General features: G+C 44.5%; 1 protein-coding gene across 1 annotated transcript in view; it reads left to right on the top strand.

Annotated features, from left to right (window-relative positions):
- Positions 1-58: 58 nt before the first annotated feature.
- The window catches only part of Vps26b (VPS26, retromer complex component B), a 26,555-nt gene continuing 10,859 nt past the window's right edge, over positions 59-15,754 (top strand). The window contains exons 1-3 of the mRNA XM_021206149.1: positions 59-755; positions 10,213-10,369; positions 14,380-14,544. Of these exons, the coding sequence (XP_021061808.1) occupies positions 533-755; positions 10,213-10,369; positions 14,380-14,544 (545 nt within the window). The 5' untranslated portion in view covers positions 59-532. The remainder of the gene's footprint in view (positions 756-10,212; positions 10,370-14,379; positions 14,545-15,754) is intronic.

Below are 15,754 nucleotides of genomic sequence, written 5' to 3'. Positions count from 1 at the left end.
ATGAGCGCACCCCTTGACGGCCTGGGAGGGGNGGGGGGGGGGGGAGAAGAGTGTGCGCGTGCGCGTGGCATCTTCTTCGCATCCGGGCCGGAGTTCTCCTGCCCCTTCCCCCCGCCCGGCGCCGCCGTAGCACTTCGGTGCGTTGCGCCGCGGGAGTCCAGGCAGTTCACTGTGTGCGGCTGGGCTCTGGACCCCACCCGGTGGGCGACGAGACGCGCGTGCTTGGCGCCTTTCCGCCCGGGGCCCTAGTCGCTGCACCGCCAGGATCTGCGGAGGTACTGTGTCTGGCCTCTCGGTGCATCGCTGCTCTGGGCGCCGCAACCCGCAGCCGACCGCTTTCCTCCGCCCTGCCTCACCCCAGGGGCGCAGGCCGTCGGCGATCGCCCACCGCCCAGCTCGGAGCGAGCGGGGCTGCGGTGCAGCGTCCAGCGCGTTCCCGCAGCCGGCCCTCCGGCCTGCCTGTCCCGAAGGCAGCTCGCGCCTGGGAGGGAGGGAGCAGTCTGTGCCGACACCGGCGCGGCCAGGCGGGGAGATGAGCTTCTTCGGCTTCGGGCAGAGCGTGGAGGTGGAAATCTTGCTGAATGATGCGGAGAGTAGGAAGCGAGCGGAGCACAAGACTGAGGACGGGAAGAAGGAGAAATATTTCCTCTTCTACGACGGGGAAACCGTCTCGGGGAAAGTGAGCCTATCTCTGAAGAACCCCAACAAGCGACTAGAGCACCAGGGCATCAAGATCGAGTTCATTGGGCAGATCGGTAAGTCTATTCCCTGGGATCTTCCCAAGCCCGGGACGTCAGCCTGCCCCTGGAATCGAGTGTGGGACGGGCTGGGAGCAGAGATTTTTCAGTGCCCAGCGCCTGCGAGGCCTGCGACAGGTTCTTTTCAACTGTAATCTAAAGCCTGAGATTCACCCACGAGTCCCGCCCGTGGGCGACTCCCCCATGCATTCATTACCTTCTTCCGTGCCAAAAGTGACAGCGTGCTGCTGGGGAGGTGGGGACAGCCTAGATAGGGTAGGGAGCCCTCTGCTGTATGGTCGGATGCTCACCTGGTGCTTGGGTATCCCCATTGTCTCTGCAGTTTGCTTCTAGTACCCGGGATTTCATAGTGAGGTAGACAATATCCTGCAGGTGGGTTTGACAGCTACAGCTGTCAGATCCAATCCAAAGTTAAGCAGTGACCCCACCCACCTATCCATCATCCCTCCTTCCCCTTTAAAATACAATGCAGTAGACCGGGCTCATAAATTCCATCTATCTCACCTCCATTCTGTATTACATTGCATGTGCATGTTTTGAATACCTGTAACCTGCCTCTTTCTGACTGCCTCTATTTCTCAAACTTCTTTATTACCATGCTGGTATTTAGTTGTCTGATTTTCTCCTTAAAGTCAAAGAAGTGATGCTGCAAAGACTATAATTAAATGATCAAAAATTTGCAGTGCTCAATAGTCATCTTCAAATATTCTGAGTTCTAATAGAACTAGACAAGGGAAGGTAGTAAAACAAAATATTTGGGGAGCCAGGTGAGAGGTGAGTTTGGTGGCACATGCCTTAAATTGCAGCACTTGGGAGGCAGAGACAGGTAGATCTCTGAGTTGAAGGCCGGCCTAGTTCACATAGTGAGTTCTAGGCCAGCTGCCATTACATAGTGAGACCCTGTTTCAAAATAAAACAAAACCTCACAAAGATTTGGGGATTCTAAGTATTTGGAGTCTTTTGTGTTACAAAGTGCTTGGGTACTTCTAAAATAAAATACTTGTATCATGAAGTCACCAGTAGGCTATGCCCTGTGGATGATGAACACCAATCAGAAAATCCCTACCCTGTATCCTGTACTGCACATATGGACACTGATTTTAGCAACTTCCTTGGGAAAGCTTGCTAAATTCACATGCTAAGAGTTGAGCATATCATCTGTTCCCTTTTACAGAAGGTAAGAGGAACCCTGGAGAAAGGAGTCCTGGTAGCTAGATTTCTGCAACCCACTGTGTGGCCTTAAACATCTTCCTTCTGGTATTTAAAAATATGAAATCTGAAGACTGGATGATCATAAAGGAGCTGTTTGGTTTTTTGTTTTTTGTTTTTTGTTTTTCTTAAAAAACCAGGATGTGAAAGAGCTGTTGCTATACCAGAGCAGGGAGTGAAGGGTGAACTTCACACTGCTTCTTCTCCTGCTTCTAGCTGGACAGCAGGACAGGAGCACTGTCAATTGATATTTGGAGCCAGATCATTGTTACCGCAGGCCGTTAGCTGTATCTTCAGTCTGTCCTGAACAAGAAAGCAGGGCATCCCCTCACATAGTAATGCCTTGAGGTATTACTGTGTGTCCCCACGGAGGATAAAGTCACTCCTAGTAAAGAATCACAGGTCAGATTATATAAATCCAAAGCGTTTTATGTTAAACATAATATATGAAATAGTCAGTACTTGCCTACTGAGAATTGGTATTTTAAGTAGGAGTTTTAAAGTTACTACATCAGTCCTTTTGGCCTGTAATACCAGTAAAAACAGGTATGTTTTAGTCTTTGCCGATCCCATCAACTCCCTGATTATGAATAACTCAAAAGCTTCCCTGCCTCACTCAGGCAGTATGAAATGAGCCATTTTAGAAGGAGAGCATGTCCAGGTCTCTTTCTGTTTAAATACAAGGTAGCCAAAGAGGCTGTTTGCTGCAATCGCCCCACCTGGTCTCTTGCCTAACTCCTTCATTCCCAGATTGTAATAACCTCACTGAATTTTCTTGAAACCTTTTATTGCTTCTTGGGATAATTTTCCCTGGGACCTTGGCACTCTGACCTGATGGGGACTCAGCTTTATCAGCTGTGAATCAAGTATATTAAAGTCACCTGGTTATTATGATGAGATTGGGGGCTGTGTCTCATGTCTCAGATAGAGGGTTCCCATATAGAGGTGAGAGTCGTCACTGCAGTGAGACTTTGATTTCACAAACTGAGTTCCAGCCACTGATTCAGGCTCCCCACTGGGCTTCCTATGTTCCCCCAGGTAACTTGTCATGTGGACTTTTCCAGAGAACATTTTTCAGCTATTTGCCTTAAAGCATTTACTTCTGCTACATGAGCTTTCACACAGCTAGCAGTGGGTGTGGTGCTTAAAGCATATAGTTCAAGTTCATTCACATTCATTATCCATGGTTACATGACCGAATGAATAGTAATAGATCCAAACAGAATTATAAGCAGTACATTACCAGAAAAACTTTTCTAAGCAGACATGATGGTACATACTTATAATGCCAGGACTAAAAGGGCTAAGTAAGTCAGGAAGATCTGGAATTCAAGATCAGTCTGGCTACACAGCAAGACACTATCACGAAACAAAGCAATAAAGGAAAAGTCTTTCTAGATATATTTGGTATTAAAAAAAAAATCTCTTTCCGCTTTCCCTACCACTCTTCTGTTCCTAAAATTGATTGCTATTAAGGATATACCTGCTTATTTGCAGAAAGTACTTTCCTTGAGTTTCATGTTTCTTTATAATCTTTGTGACTTCCCCAAAGAATCAGGGCATGACATATTGTGTCATACATCTAAGACAGTTATTACAAAGTGACTTCAGGGCACCAGAGCGAGGCTAGTGGGTAACTTTGTTGAAGTTGTGGTTCTGTGGTTTTTCTCCTTGGTTGCATTCTTTGACTATGTATCAAGTAGGTGGGACTTCTGTCATGTTAGAAGGTCAGGTTATATGGGTAACTGTAACTGCAGCCAGGAGCCTTACCTACCATCACTGAGTTCTGTCCTTCCTGATAAAACAGGTTGCATGTTTGTTTGTTTGTTTGGGTTTTGGAGGAGTTGGAGCTATTGTCCCTTGTCTAACTCTATAACCTGCTCTGACATCTCTTCCATATCCTCATAATCTTCTGCAAGGATGAACTTCCAAGAGGCAATTCTCATGTTGTTGGTCCCTTAAAAGCTGTTTTGTTTGTTTGCTTTTTACCAACTTCTTAGAGAGCGTATATTTATTTCCTTTCTGGAGCTTGCTAGCCTGCCTTTCCAGATGTCTCTCTTTAACTTCTTCGCTGATGATAGCTTCTTCTGGTCAGGCATGGTGGTACATACCTGTCAGTCCACCTCTTGGAAGACTAAAGCAGGAGGATCAGGAGTTCCAGGCCAGCCTGGGCTACATAGTGAGACTTTATCTTTAAAAAAATGAACCAAATAGGGACTGGAGAAGTAGCTCACTAGTTGAAAGCACTGGCTGTTCTTCCAGAGTTCTTTTTTTTTTTTTTTTTTTTTAAGATTTATTTATTTATTATATGTAAGTACGCTGTAGCTGTCTTCAGACAAGGGAGTCAGATCTTGTTATGGATGGTCATGAGCCACCATGTGGTTGCTGGGATTTGAACTCCGGACCTTTGGAAGAGCAGTCGGGTGCTCTTACCCACTGAGCCATCTCACCAGCCCTCTTCCAGAGTTCTTGAGTTCAGTTCCCAGCACCCACATGGCAGGTTATAGCAGTCTATAACTTTAGTCCCATGGAATCCAACACGCTCTTCTGCTACAGAGACATACATGTAGATAAAACACCTAAATACATAAATAAGTCTTTTTTGTTTTGTATTGGTTTGTTTTTTCAGGACAGGGTTTTTCTGTATAGCACTGATTATCCTGGAAGCTGCTCTGTTGATCAGGCTGGCCTTGAACTCATAGAGCTCTACCTGCCTCTGCCTTCCCAAAGCCCATTGCCTAGCTATAAATCTTGTTTTTTTTAAATGAAGTAAACAAATAATAAAAATCTTCTGCATGAAGCACTGGTTTCAAACCGCAGTACTGACAAACAAATAAACAAACAAACCTCTTAAGTTTCTAAAGTTTTGGTGTCTTCCCCTTGTATTTTAACTTTTTTTTCTTCTGGAAAGTATGACCTGCCCAATTTGTCCTCTTTCTACAAAAGTCTGCTAATTGCTTCCTCTCCTGTTCTTCTAAGTTCCAAGGTTACCTCTTTTTAAGCAGGTTGTGACTTCATTATTGTTGTGTTTATTTTGTTTTGTTTTTTTTTTTCAGTTGTCTTATCCTCTTACCCCAAGGCCAGAGACTGCCTCCATTCCATCACTAGTCCAGTGGTTAATCTCTCTCTTAGTCTCATTGGCTAGCTCCATTCCATCACTAGTCTACAGTGGTTAATCTCTAGTCTCAGTGGCTAGCACAGAGAAAGTGCTACTTAATTGTTTGCCACCTGGATATTCTTGACTCAGATCTAAGATTTTACAGAAATTATTTTCTGGATTTTCTTTTTTCTTTTTTTCTTCTTTCTTTCTTTCTTTCTTTTTTTTTAAATCTTCTTTAGAATTCAGGAACAAACTAAGAATTAACCACAGTTATGCCAGACAAGTATTTCAACTCTGAACTACATCCTTAGCCCCTGGAATTACTTCAATGAAAGAAAGGGACAGTCTAGATCAAGCAGCTAGGTTCCCTGCACATGCTTGTGTAGGAGACAGTAATGAGCTAGCTAGGCGTTCTCACAGTCCAGCCCACTGAGAACTTAGGTGGTACTTGACCATCATGCATCTCTTGGAACAGCATCGTCTTGAGGGATCTGGGAGGTGAGCAATACATCTGATGTCAGCTTACTTGTTTTTCGTTTTTTGTTTTTTGTTTTTTTTCCATCACATTCCTATTTCAAGTTGAGATCACCTCTTCCTGTTGAAAAGAGGGGTTGCCAGACCTGTGGCTCACTGGGTCCTGCTGCAAGCGCTGCAGCAACCTTACAGTTTGAATAGTGTTTCAAGTGAGTAATCGGTTCCTAGCTCTTAACATAGATCCTTGTTTTCGCGATCCTGGTTTTCAGCTGCTTTGCTGTCCTCTCTGTATCTAGCACTCTTCTCCCGATAGCATAGTCTCCATTGGAACAGTGCCAGTAAACGTGTGGTAAGGGAAGTCTTCTAGGTGACACTGGTGGGGTTGAGAAGATGAGGAGTATACAAGGAGCAGTGAGGGCACTACTACTGCACAGTCCTTCAGACCGTTTCCCTGCTGAAATCCTTTGGGAAACACTGGTAAAAGGTGGAAGCCAGACTTGGGAACCTTGAAGGCTAATGGGGTTAGACGAACCAAATATAATTAGAAGGTCAAACTTGCAGAGAGAGGCAGACACAAATATCCTTATACCCCAGAGCCAAATAGATAATTTTTAAAAAGTGTTTAATGAGCTCATCAATGCCAGTAACCCTCCTAAAAGAACAAAAACAAAACAACTCCGGAGACTTTTATTTTAGCTCACTTACTCTAGAAATACCAAATGAAAACGCATGCAGAGGTTAACTGGATTGATTCTGGCAGACTTACTAAGTTGTCAGCTGGGCTTAGATCTGCACAGAGCAGAACTGCGCATGCACAACCCAGAGGTTGCCTGTTCCTGCCAGGGGCAGGAGCTGAATGGAGCTATAGCAAGCAGGACTCTTTTTTCTTTTTTTTTTTTTATTATTATTTTCTTTATTTACATTTCAAATGCTATCCCAAAAGTTCCCTATACCCCCCCTCCTGCTCCCCTACCCACCCACTCCCACTACTTGGCCCTGGCCTTCCCCCTGGCAAACAGAGGCTCAGAAAGTGAGATGAAAATGAGGTTCTTGCTGCTTTGTATCTCTCGCAAGCCTAACATGAAGCCCAGACTGTGCTTTAGCAGTAGCCCAGCAGCAGGTCCCAGGGTGTTTGAAAGGCTCTGCCTGCAATGTCAAGTTGGCCCAATTTCCTTCTACAGTGGCAACCTCCCTTTTTGGCAGTTGGTGACAGGTATTACCATGAAAACATCCTGAATGCAAAAAGTACTTCCTCTTTTTGAGTGAAGAGGGAAACTAATGCAGAAGTTACTTGAAGGCAATAAGAAGGGTGTAGTGGGGGGGAGAGCTTCTCCCTCTCGCTGAAGGGCTGTGGTGCTTGGGATGACTCTAGCTGCTGCTTTGGGGTGGGAGAGGAACTTTTAAAAGTATTCTCTTTAGGGCATAAGGCTCTTTCTAGAACACTTGGATTTTCTGCCTTAATTTATTCAAGATGAAACCAACGCTCTGGCAAATAGCTACTATTCTGCCACTTTGGCTGCAGTGTTTGCGGATGCATTCCAAGTTGCTTATAGCATTACAAATCAAAAAGGCCATTCCGAGCAAATGTGATAGCATACACCTGTATTCTTAGCAATGGAGAGGATGAACCAGGAGGATGACCCCAATTTAAAGCCAGTTTGGGCTATGTAGCAAGACCTATCTTAAGAAAGTAAAATGTCAAAAGGCCGTTCTTGCTCTCCTCAGACCACAGTGTTCCCTTATGGAATTTCTTGTAGGCAATGTGTTACAGGAAGAAAAGCACTGGAGAGAATGGGATGCTGTACAGAAAAGGTCTTTTACCTGACCCCCCTGCTGGGCCAAGCTGGGGACTGCTGCACTACTGCTAGGATCCTCACATACTGCAGTCTGAGCACACTCAGAACCATCTCTATTTCTTATTTCTCATGTTGCCTTTGGGCTGTATGATGGTCGCCTTTGTGTGTTTCCTTCCTTCTCTTTCCACTTTCCCCTTTATGCTGCAGTTTTTCCACTGGAAGTTTATGGAAATTAGGGCAATATGCTTCTTATATGAATTCACTGGACCAAACTCCAATGCCTGGGAGCTGAGAGTACAGGGTTCCCAAGTTAGGGGTTTGGTTCTCACATGAGTCAGCACCATCTACCAGGCTGGGTAGCAAGACTGAGTGGAAGATTTCCTGTGACCGATGATGGCCTACCCAGTCCTGCCCTGTCCTTCTCTGCATGTTCTGACTTTACTAAGAGCATAGTTAGTCACTGGGTTATTCACTCTCCTGCAGAGTTTGGAAGTGTCATCTCCCTTCAGTGGATTTGTGGATTATCACTCAGTGCCACTCATGCCACCCACTGCTGACAGCCACAGCCACCTCATCTTTAGCCAAAGAAGTAGGCTATTTGTAATAAAAGACTGATGGCGGGGCATGGTGTCACATGATTTTAATACCTAGCACTCAAGGCAGTGGCAGGTGGATCTCTATGAGTTCAAGGCCAGCCTAGTCTTGTTCCAGGACAAGTTCCAGGACAGCTATTGCTACAGAGAGACACTATCAAAAAGCACACCAAAACCAAAACAACAACAACAAAAACATTGATCAAAATATAACTAGGTAGGAAATAAGCCATGTATATTAACCACAGGATACACTGTAAATTTGTATGGAAATAGCTTTGCTAGAGTGGAATTATCTATACTATTACCATATTCAGAAAAGACAGACAGACAGACAGAAAGAAAGGCATACCAAAACTAAACAAAAAATTAAACAAAACTCAAAAATCATTTATTCGTCTTTCTGTCTCCCTCTCCCTCTCCCTGATGCTGGTGTCAGACACAGGGCCACCTCATACATGACAGACTAAACTGTGCCCCCAGCTCAAGTTGAGTAAATCTTCCAACAGCCCACTCTGCTTCCAAATGCCTTCAAGCTATGGAAAATCTCCCATGGGATGAGCATGGAATGTTGTGGGGATTTTGCAGTCAGGTTAAGATTAACAGCTGAAATTGTTTCTCTTTGTCAGGAGGTGGTCTTCCCAGCAGTAGGATAGGGTTGAAGACTGCAGTGGGTCTAGAAAGGCAGAATATCTGGTTTCGGGAGCCCAGTAAGGTTTTGATCCCAATGAAGGCTTCAGATCTTATACTGTTGGAGCTCGACCCAGAGCAAGAACACTGCTCTAAGCAGTCACATCACCGCTGAGAAAGAGAGAAATGATGATGCCCCAGAGATGCTGAGAACGAGGACCAGGCCTGAGAGACAGTGGACTTGTCTTTCAAGCAGCTGCTCCATTGTCCCAGTTCATCTCCCTCCTGTGAGGTATAGCCTAGCACAGTGCTTGTACTCAAGGATATTTGAGGGATGACACTTGAGCTATCATAGGCCTATGTATCATCACAGGCAGACTTCAGTGCTTCCATCTAGGGTCCAGGAAGCTGGAGCTATGGGCTTCATCTTTAAGGTGCCTTCAGTCAAAAGTAGAAAAAAAGACCATGTATATATCAACTTAAAAACTTAATTCTTGTATATATTGTTATATAAACATATATATGCACAATATATATTGTATATATACTGTATATTCTATATGTATAAATACAATATTTTGTTTTATATAATAAAAAATTTTAAGTTGTAGAATACAAAAGACATAAAATAATATAGGTCTGGTGATAACATGAGCTTATTATGAAGAGATACCAGCTGGGCATGGGCTCACATCATAGTCCCAGAATTTGGGAAGATAAGACAGAAGGATTGCTGTGAGTTTGAGGCTAGCTTGTGCGACACAGTGAATTCTGGGCCAAACTAGACTGTGGGATTAGAAAGCCTGATCTACTCATCTTGCAAGATTATTGTAAGGACGATATAATGAAGTAACCATGCATATCCTGGAGACATCAGGGATGTTAGCAAGGTGCTCTGTTTTTTAGGTTGATTCTTTTACTACATGCTGAAAAGCTGCTCACTGAGTCTGTTGTAACCATCTCAGAATTTTCTTACCTTTATTGGTGCATATTGCTAATAGGAGCAATGGCCTGAAGCATCACATTGGCATTTACTTATTTGTTTGTTTGTTTGCTTATGTTTAAGGTTTCTTTCTTTAATATATATGAATATTTTGCCTACATGTATGTATGTGCATCGCACACATGCCTGGTGCCTATAGAGGTCAGGCAAGGACACTGAACTGCTGGAAGTCTAGTTAGAGATGGCTGTGTGCTACCATGTGGGTGCTAGGAAATGAACCCAGGCTCTTGCAAGAGCAACAAGTGCTCTTAACCAGTGACTTTTCTCTCAATTGTTCGAGCTTTCTTTGTATCATGGATTCTCCATATGTGAAGCAGAAGGTCAGGCTGGGTATGATGGTACACACCTACTATTCTAGTTATTTGAGACTGGGCAGGAGAATTATGCCCAAGAATGAGTAGCCAACCCAGGCAATATGGTAAGACTTTGTCTCAGACAAACAAAAACAGGAAGGCATCTTTGGGAAGGCATGTGTATGGAGAAGCCATTGGAGGGGCTGGTGTCAGGGAAAAAGAAGAGACCCCCCCCCAAAAAAAAAAAACAAAGCCACCAGTCTGGCTTGGCCTTCAGAAGAGTACAGTGCCTCCCACCTGCAGTGCTCTGTCTAGATCCATGCAGGTTCATGTCAAAGGTTTTGTTGTCCTTCCAGAGCTCTACTATGACCGTGGGAACCACCATGAGTTTGTGTCTTTGGTGAAGGACCTGGCTCGGCCAGGAGAGATCACCCAATCGCAGGCCTTCGACTTTGAGTTCACCCATGTGGAAAAGCCGTATGAATCCTACACAGGACAGAATGTGAAGCTCCGGTAAGTGTCTCTGCTGTTTCTGCTGTGGCCCTGGTCCTGTCTCACAGGGGCAGGGTCTGAAGCTCCGTCGCTTTTAAAGGTCTCTGCGGCAACTAAGGAAGAGCTCGGGCAGCTTCCGTGTGCTAGTCTGGGTTTCCACTGGGCTCCCCTGGGGAAAGCCTGCTGACTGAACTTCCTATGACCGCCTTCAAAGCTGAAGGCAGGCACCTGACCTTACCGTTACCATCACACAGAGTCCCTCAAGACCAAGGGCCTCACAGAGTAGGGAAATGATGACAAAGCAAAGCGATTTTAGAAGATATGCCTTCTTAACTAAGTCATTTAATTGTAAGTTTATATAATTTAAATAATAGATATTTTTGACAACCATTTCTTAAAATTTTTTGAAAATTCAGGAATTGGCTTTCATTTGTGAGGTGGCTGCAGGCAGATACCCCAGCTTGGTTTCCAGGGGAATTGACTCCTTCCCATCTAGCTCCTTTAGAACATCAATGCCATTTTGGATTCTGTAACTTAAGTGTTTGGAAAATAGATAAGTTAGGATTCTAACTCTAGGTCTGTCTTCTCCATCTTTTGGAAGAGATAAGAAAACAGTGTTTCCATGTATAACAGAAGTCTTTAAAAATGTTGCACAGTATATCAGAGTCTTTAAAAATTGGACACAGGGCTGAGCCTTTGTCTTAGTGTGCACTTGCCTAACAGTACATCATCTGGGACCCATTCTAGGGGTCCTGAACCACAAAGCTAATGTGCCTAGGAAGGCCTGAGGTTATTCTTACTACTGTAATCTTGGAAACTGAGGAAGGACAGAGATGCCTGGGCCTCTTGTATTAGAAAATAAAATCCACTGCAGCTCTAGGCACAGAGATTATGTGACATCACTGGGATACACCAGACTCCTGTCATCTGATCACCTGACCCCAAGTCTTGATCTCACAAGCTCAACTTGTTTTCTCCATCTGCCAGCCTGGGTCTAGCATGGTGAGGAGTGCAGTGATCCCAACATTCCCTTTTCTTTCTCCCAGTTTCCCTCCACCCATCAGAGCTGTTTATAGACTCTTTGAAATATTTGCACCAGATTCCCACTAAAAACAGTGATTTATCCTATCACTCTGGAGGAAGTACCAGTGAGGGTTCTCTAGCGCTCACTTAGCTTGGCTAGGCTTTAAAAAAAACCTCAACACAAGCTCTTGTTATTTACTGTAGGCTGGCCTCAAACTCTCAGTCCCCCGCCTCAGCCTCCCAAGTACTGGGATTACAGGTGTCTGTCACTGGAGTGATCAGTGACCCCCCCCCCCCCCAGACCAAGTTCTTAGCACAAAGGAGATTCATTTGCCTCAGAGGGTCAAAGGACAGGGAATAAGATATAGAAGAGGGAGAGGGCAAAGGGAACAGGGAGAGGGGTCAGGGGTATTTGTCCCAGGGGACAAAGGACTGCCTCTTGATAGAGAAGAGACAGAAGTGGCCCATAGGCAAATGGCAATTTATAAAGGTACAAGAGGAAACCCGTGTTAGGATGAGGTGTTTAATTTTATTTGCACATGTTAAATAGGGCAGCCAAAGGGAGCTTTTGAATATTTGGGTATGTGGATCTTAGTGGTCAGCCTTAGGAGGAGGAAGAGGCCAAATACGGGAATTGACCTTGGTGGCTAGCTTTAGAAATGTATCTAAGGGTTTTGTTGTTGTTGTTGTTGTTGTTTTTTAGCAAGGCAGAGGGAACTGGGGAGAAGGGCAAGCACCATGCTTGATAATTCCCACCCGTACCCCAGTTATTTGCCTTAGGGCTTTTTACATAGAAAGGTATGGTAGGAAGAAAGGGAAACACCAGGGTGGCTCCTCAAAAACAACCAAGCAAGCAAGCAGAGGGCTCCAAGTGTAGCTCAGTGTTGAGTTGCATATGCACAGACTTGACAAATTAATATGAGGCCCAGGCTCAGTCAGCAACAACACAGACATATTTAAACAGAACCACTGTGATCCAGCAGTTTACTTCAGTAGTGGATCCAAAATAACTGGACACTGAGTCTGGAACAGAGAATCTGACATCTGTGTCCACAGCAGTCGTGGTGGCACATGCCTTGAGGCAATCGATCTCTGTGACTTCAGGCCAGGCAGGGCTAATCGTGAGGCCCTTTCTCAAAAAAAAAAAAAGAAAGAAAGAAAGAAAAAAAAGCTATATTCAGTCAGACCTGGTGGTGGAAACAGAGGCAGATGGATCACTATGTTTGAGGCCAGCCTGGTCTTACAGACCACCCAGAGCTATATAGTGAAACCCTGTCTCAAAAACACTCTACAACAACAAAACTATGTTCAGTCAGTGGCATACCAGTGGATCAGGATCACAGTCCTTTCCCCTTCCCCTCTCAGTTGTGTCGAAGCAAAACAGTGGTTTTTGTTTTATGGTTTTGGAGGGGTGGGGGATCATCTGTGAGAGAAAGTCTCTGTGAGGGGCAAAGATGTGCTTAGGCCCCAAATAAAAGCAGAAAAGAATTAGAAAGCTTGACTTGAATCTTCAGTAAGGTGCAGTCTTCCACAGGCGGTGAGGTGGATCTGAGATCTGAGCAGTTAGTGGAAGCCGTCAGTGCCCCACAGAGCTGGTGTGGCTCACTCGCCGGGCTTTGTTAGCTTTCCAGTAATGCTTAACCGGCACTGGACTATCAGAGGACGACTCAGAAGAAACTATACCTAAGGATTCGTCCTCTCTCAAGGGTGTCTGCATACTATTATACCCAGGGGACTGCGATGCTGGAGAAGGCAGTGCTGACTGGCTGTTAAACCTTTAGGGTCCACTTACATATCTTCTTTCAAACCTATGCCCACCCTACCCTGAAGCTGCCTCCTCTGGTGAAATCAGAGATTTCTTTGCTACTTTGTTGTATTACGTGAAGTCACTTTTATACTTATAAACCCGAATCATAGTTTTTTTTTTTTTTTTTTTTAAGATTATTTATTTATTATATGTAAGTACACTGTAGCTGTCTTCAGACACTCCAGAAGAGGGCATCAGATTTTGTTACGGATGGTTGTGAGCCACCATGTGGTTGCTGGGATTTGAACTCCGGACCTTCGGAAGAGCAGTCGGGTGCTCTTACCCACTGAGCCATCTCACCAGCCCCCGAATCATAGTTTTTGAATTACTCTTTCCCTGTCTTGATTTTTTTGTTTGTTTGTTTATTTCCCTCCAGATTGTGAGCTTCAGTTAGCTGTGAGCTTAGTTAGGGTTTCCATTGCTGTGAAGAGACACCATGGCCAAGGCAGCTCTTATATCATCATCATGGTGGGAAGCATGGCAGTGGCCAGGCTGGCATGGCTTTGGAAAAGTTGAAAGTTCTACATTTTCATCCAAAGGAAACCAGGAGCAGGGGCTTTGGCACTGGGTGGAGCTTCAGAGCTCACCCACATAGTGATGCACTTCCTTCAACAAGGCCACACCTCTTACTAGTGTCACTTCCCATGGGCCAAGCAAATTCAAACTACCACAGCTCCCTTGAGATTTTATTATACTTTTCCCATGCCAGCAGAGGCTAAGCTAAGAAAGACTACTGAAGTGAATATGTGGCTTGATTTCTCCATTTCCTGTTCCTCACTTGTATTGTTCCTGTTGTTTTGTGGAGAGGCATGTAAGTGTGAGGGCTAGATCTCTGTGCCTAAATAGCCAGGTGTTAGATAATAAACAGTGAGTGGTGGGGACATAAAAAGCCATGCTGTTGGAGCAGAAAGTATAGAAATCACTTTTACTAAGACAAGGTTCTTAGTTTAGTCAGTCATGAGCTCCCAAAAGGGTTTTGAAGGAAGGCTTTGATCTGCCTAAAATTGTAATTGCAGAAGTCTATGCATATATATAATTTTTTTTCTAAGAAAAGGGCCCATAAATTCTCAAAGGGATATGAAGCTCCAAGGGTTAAACACTATTAACTGTGGGGTTCTCTGAGGTGGGCTGCTTTGGTGTGTCACCTCTGCAGCATCTAGAGACTGGAGGTATTCACGGAGGATGATGCCATCTCTTACAGCTATTTCCTTCGAGCCACCATCAGCCGCCGCCTCAATGATGTTGTCAAAGAGATGGACATTGTAGTTCACACACTTAGCACATACCCCGAGCTGAACTCATCCATCAAGATGGAAGTTGGCATTGAGGACTGCCTGCACATTGAATTTGAGTATAACAAATCCAAGTAAGTACCCTGAGAGCCAGGCTTGTGTGATTGTCATGTATGGAGTTTAAGAGAAATCTTGAGTTGAATGTCTACTGACAGCCTCATCATAACGCGCTGCTGGGGGAGACCACAAAAATAGTACACTGGATGTTAGGCTAGTTAGAGATAGATTGTCCAGGAAGTAGAAACTTCATAGGTCAGTATATTAAATTATTTACAGTCACATCTGTAAACACAGATGCCTTTCACAGTCAAACTAAAGTACTTTTAGGTTGTTTGTTTTGGATGCTAGATAAAGCTCCTTCCTTCCATGGCTGAGAACAACCATGGAACACAATGCCACTGTCAATTATTTTTTCCTCCCTGCCATAGAAATTAAAGCGAGGAAACCATGCGCCGGCAGTGGCCTGCTTCCTTCCTGAACCAAAATGAGTTACAGTACAGAATACCTGATGTACTTTTATAAATGTCTTAAAGTAACTTTTACCTGGCAAGTTGGAAAGCTGTGTTTTAATTTGTGTTTATTATTAGAACATCAAAATATTTCATTGTTTGTAAGGTGCAGAATTTTCTCGCAGCCTTACATCTTCCTTTTGAATATAATCTGTTCCTGAAAGTATTTGGAGATCAATCCAAAATTGGAAACATCATCTTCTAAATCTTCCATTACTCTCCTTACTACAGTGGCCTTCCCCAGGTGGGCTACCAACCACAGGCTAGGCATTAGGAGAGCCAGGTCACCTACTAAGGGTTTAGGAACAAGAGAAAGACTCAACTACACAGACCAGGCTGGCCTCAAACTTGTGATCCCATTCTTATCTCAAAAGTGCTGGGATTACAGGCATGTGCTCCCGTGCCTGACTGGGACAGTTTTTAAACCAGGAGCATAACTTGACTCCAAGAACAATTGTGAAACAAAGTGACATGTTTCTATCTTCCCTGACTTGGAACCTAGTGAGGCCCCAATAAAATGACCATTGTGACCTAGAGCCAGTCCTGCTTGGCCTAGCCCACCTGTTGGTTAGGGAATAAGTGCTAGGAAGGAGCCCCACCCTCTCTTGCAGTTTTCTTACTCAGTTTGGTCCTGTTTGTTAACCCCCAACCCACTGATCAAGGCAGTACCTAGCTGCAGTGCTATCTGTAAAAGCCTGAAGCAGCCACTAGTCAGCAGTTTTCTGAAAAACAAAAAACAAAGCCAGGTGTGGTGGCGCATGCCTTTAATCCCAGC

This window comes from Mus pahari, chromosome 10 (genome assembly GCF_900095145.1).
Source record: "Mus pahari chromosome 10, PAHARI_EIJ_v1.1, whole genome shotgun sequence".
Taxonomy (NCBI): domain Eukaryota; kingdom Metazoa; phylum Chordata; class Mammalia; order Rodentia; family Muridae; genus Mus; species Mus pahari.
The sequence above is the reverse complement of the archived record's forward strand: the minus strand, read 5'-3'. Positions and strand labels throughout refer to the sequence as shown.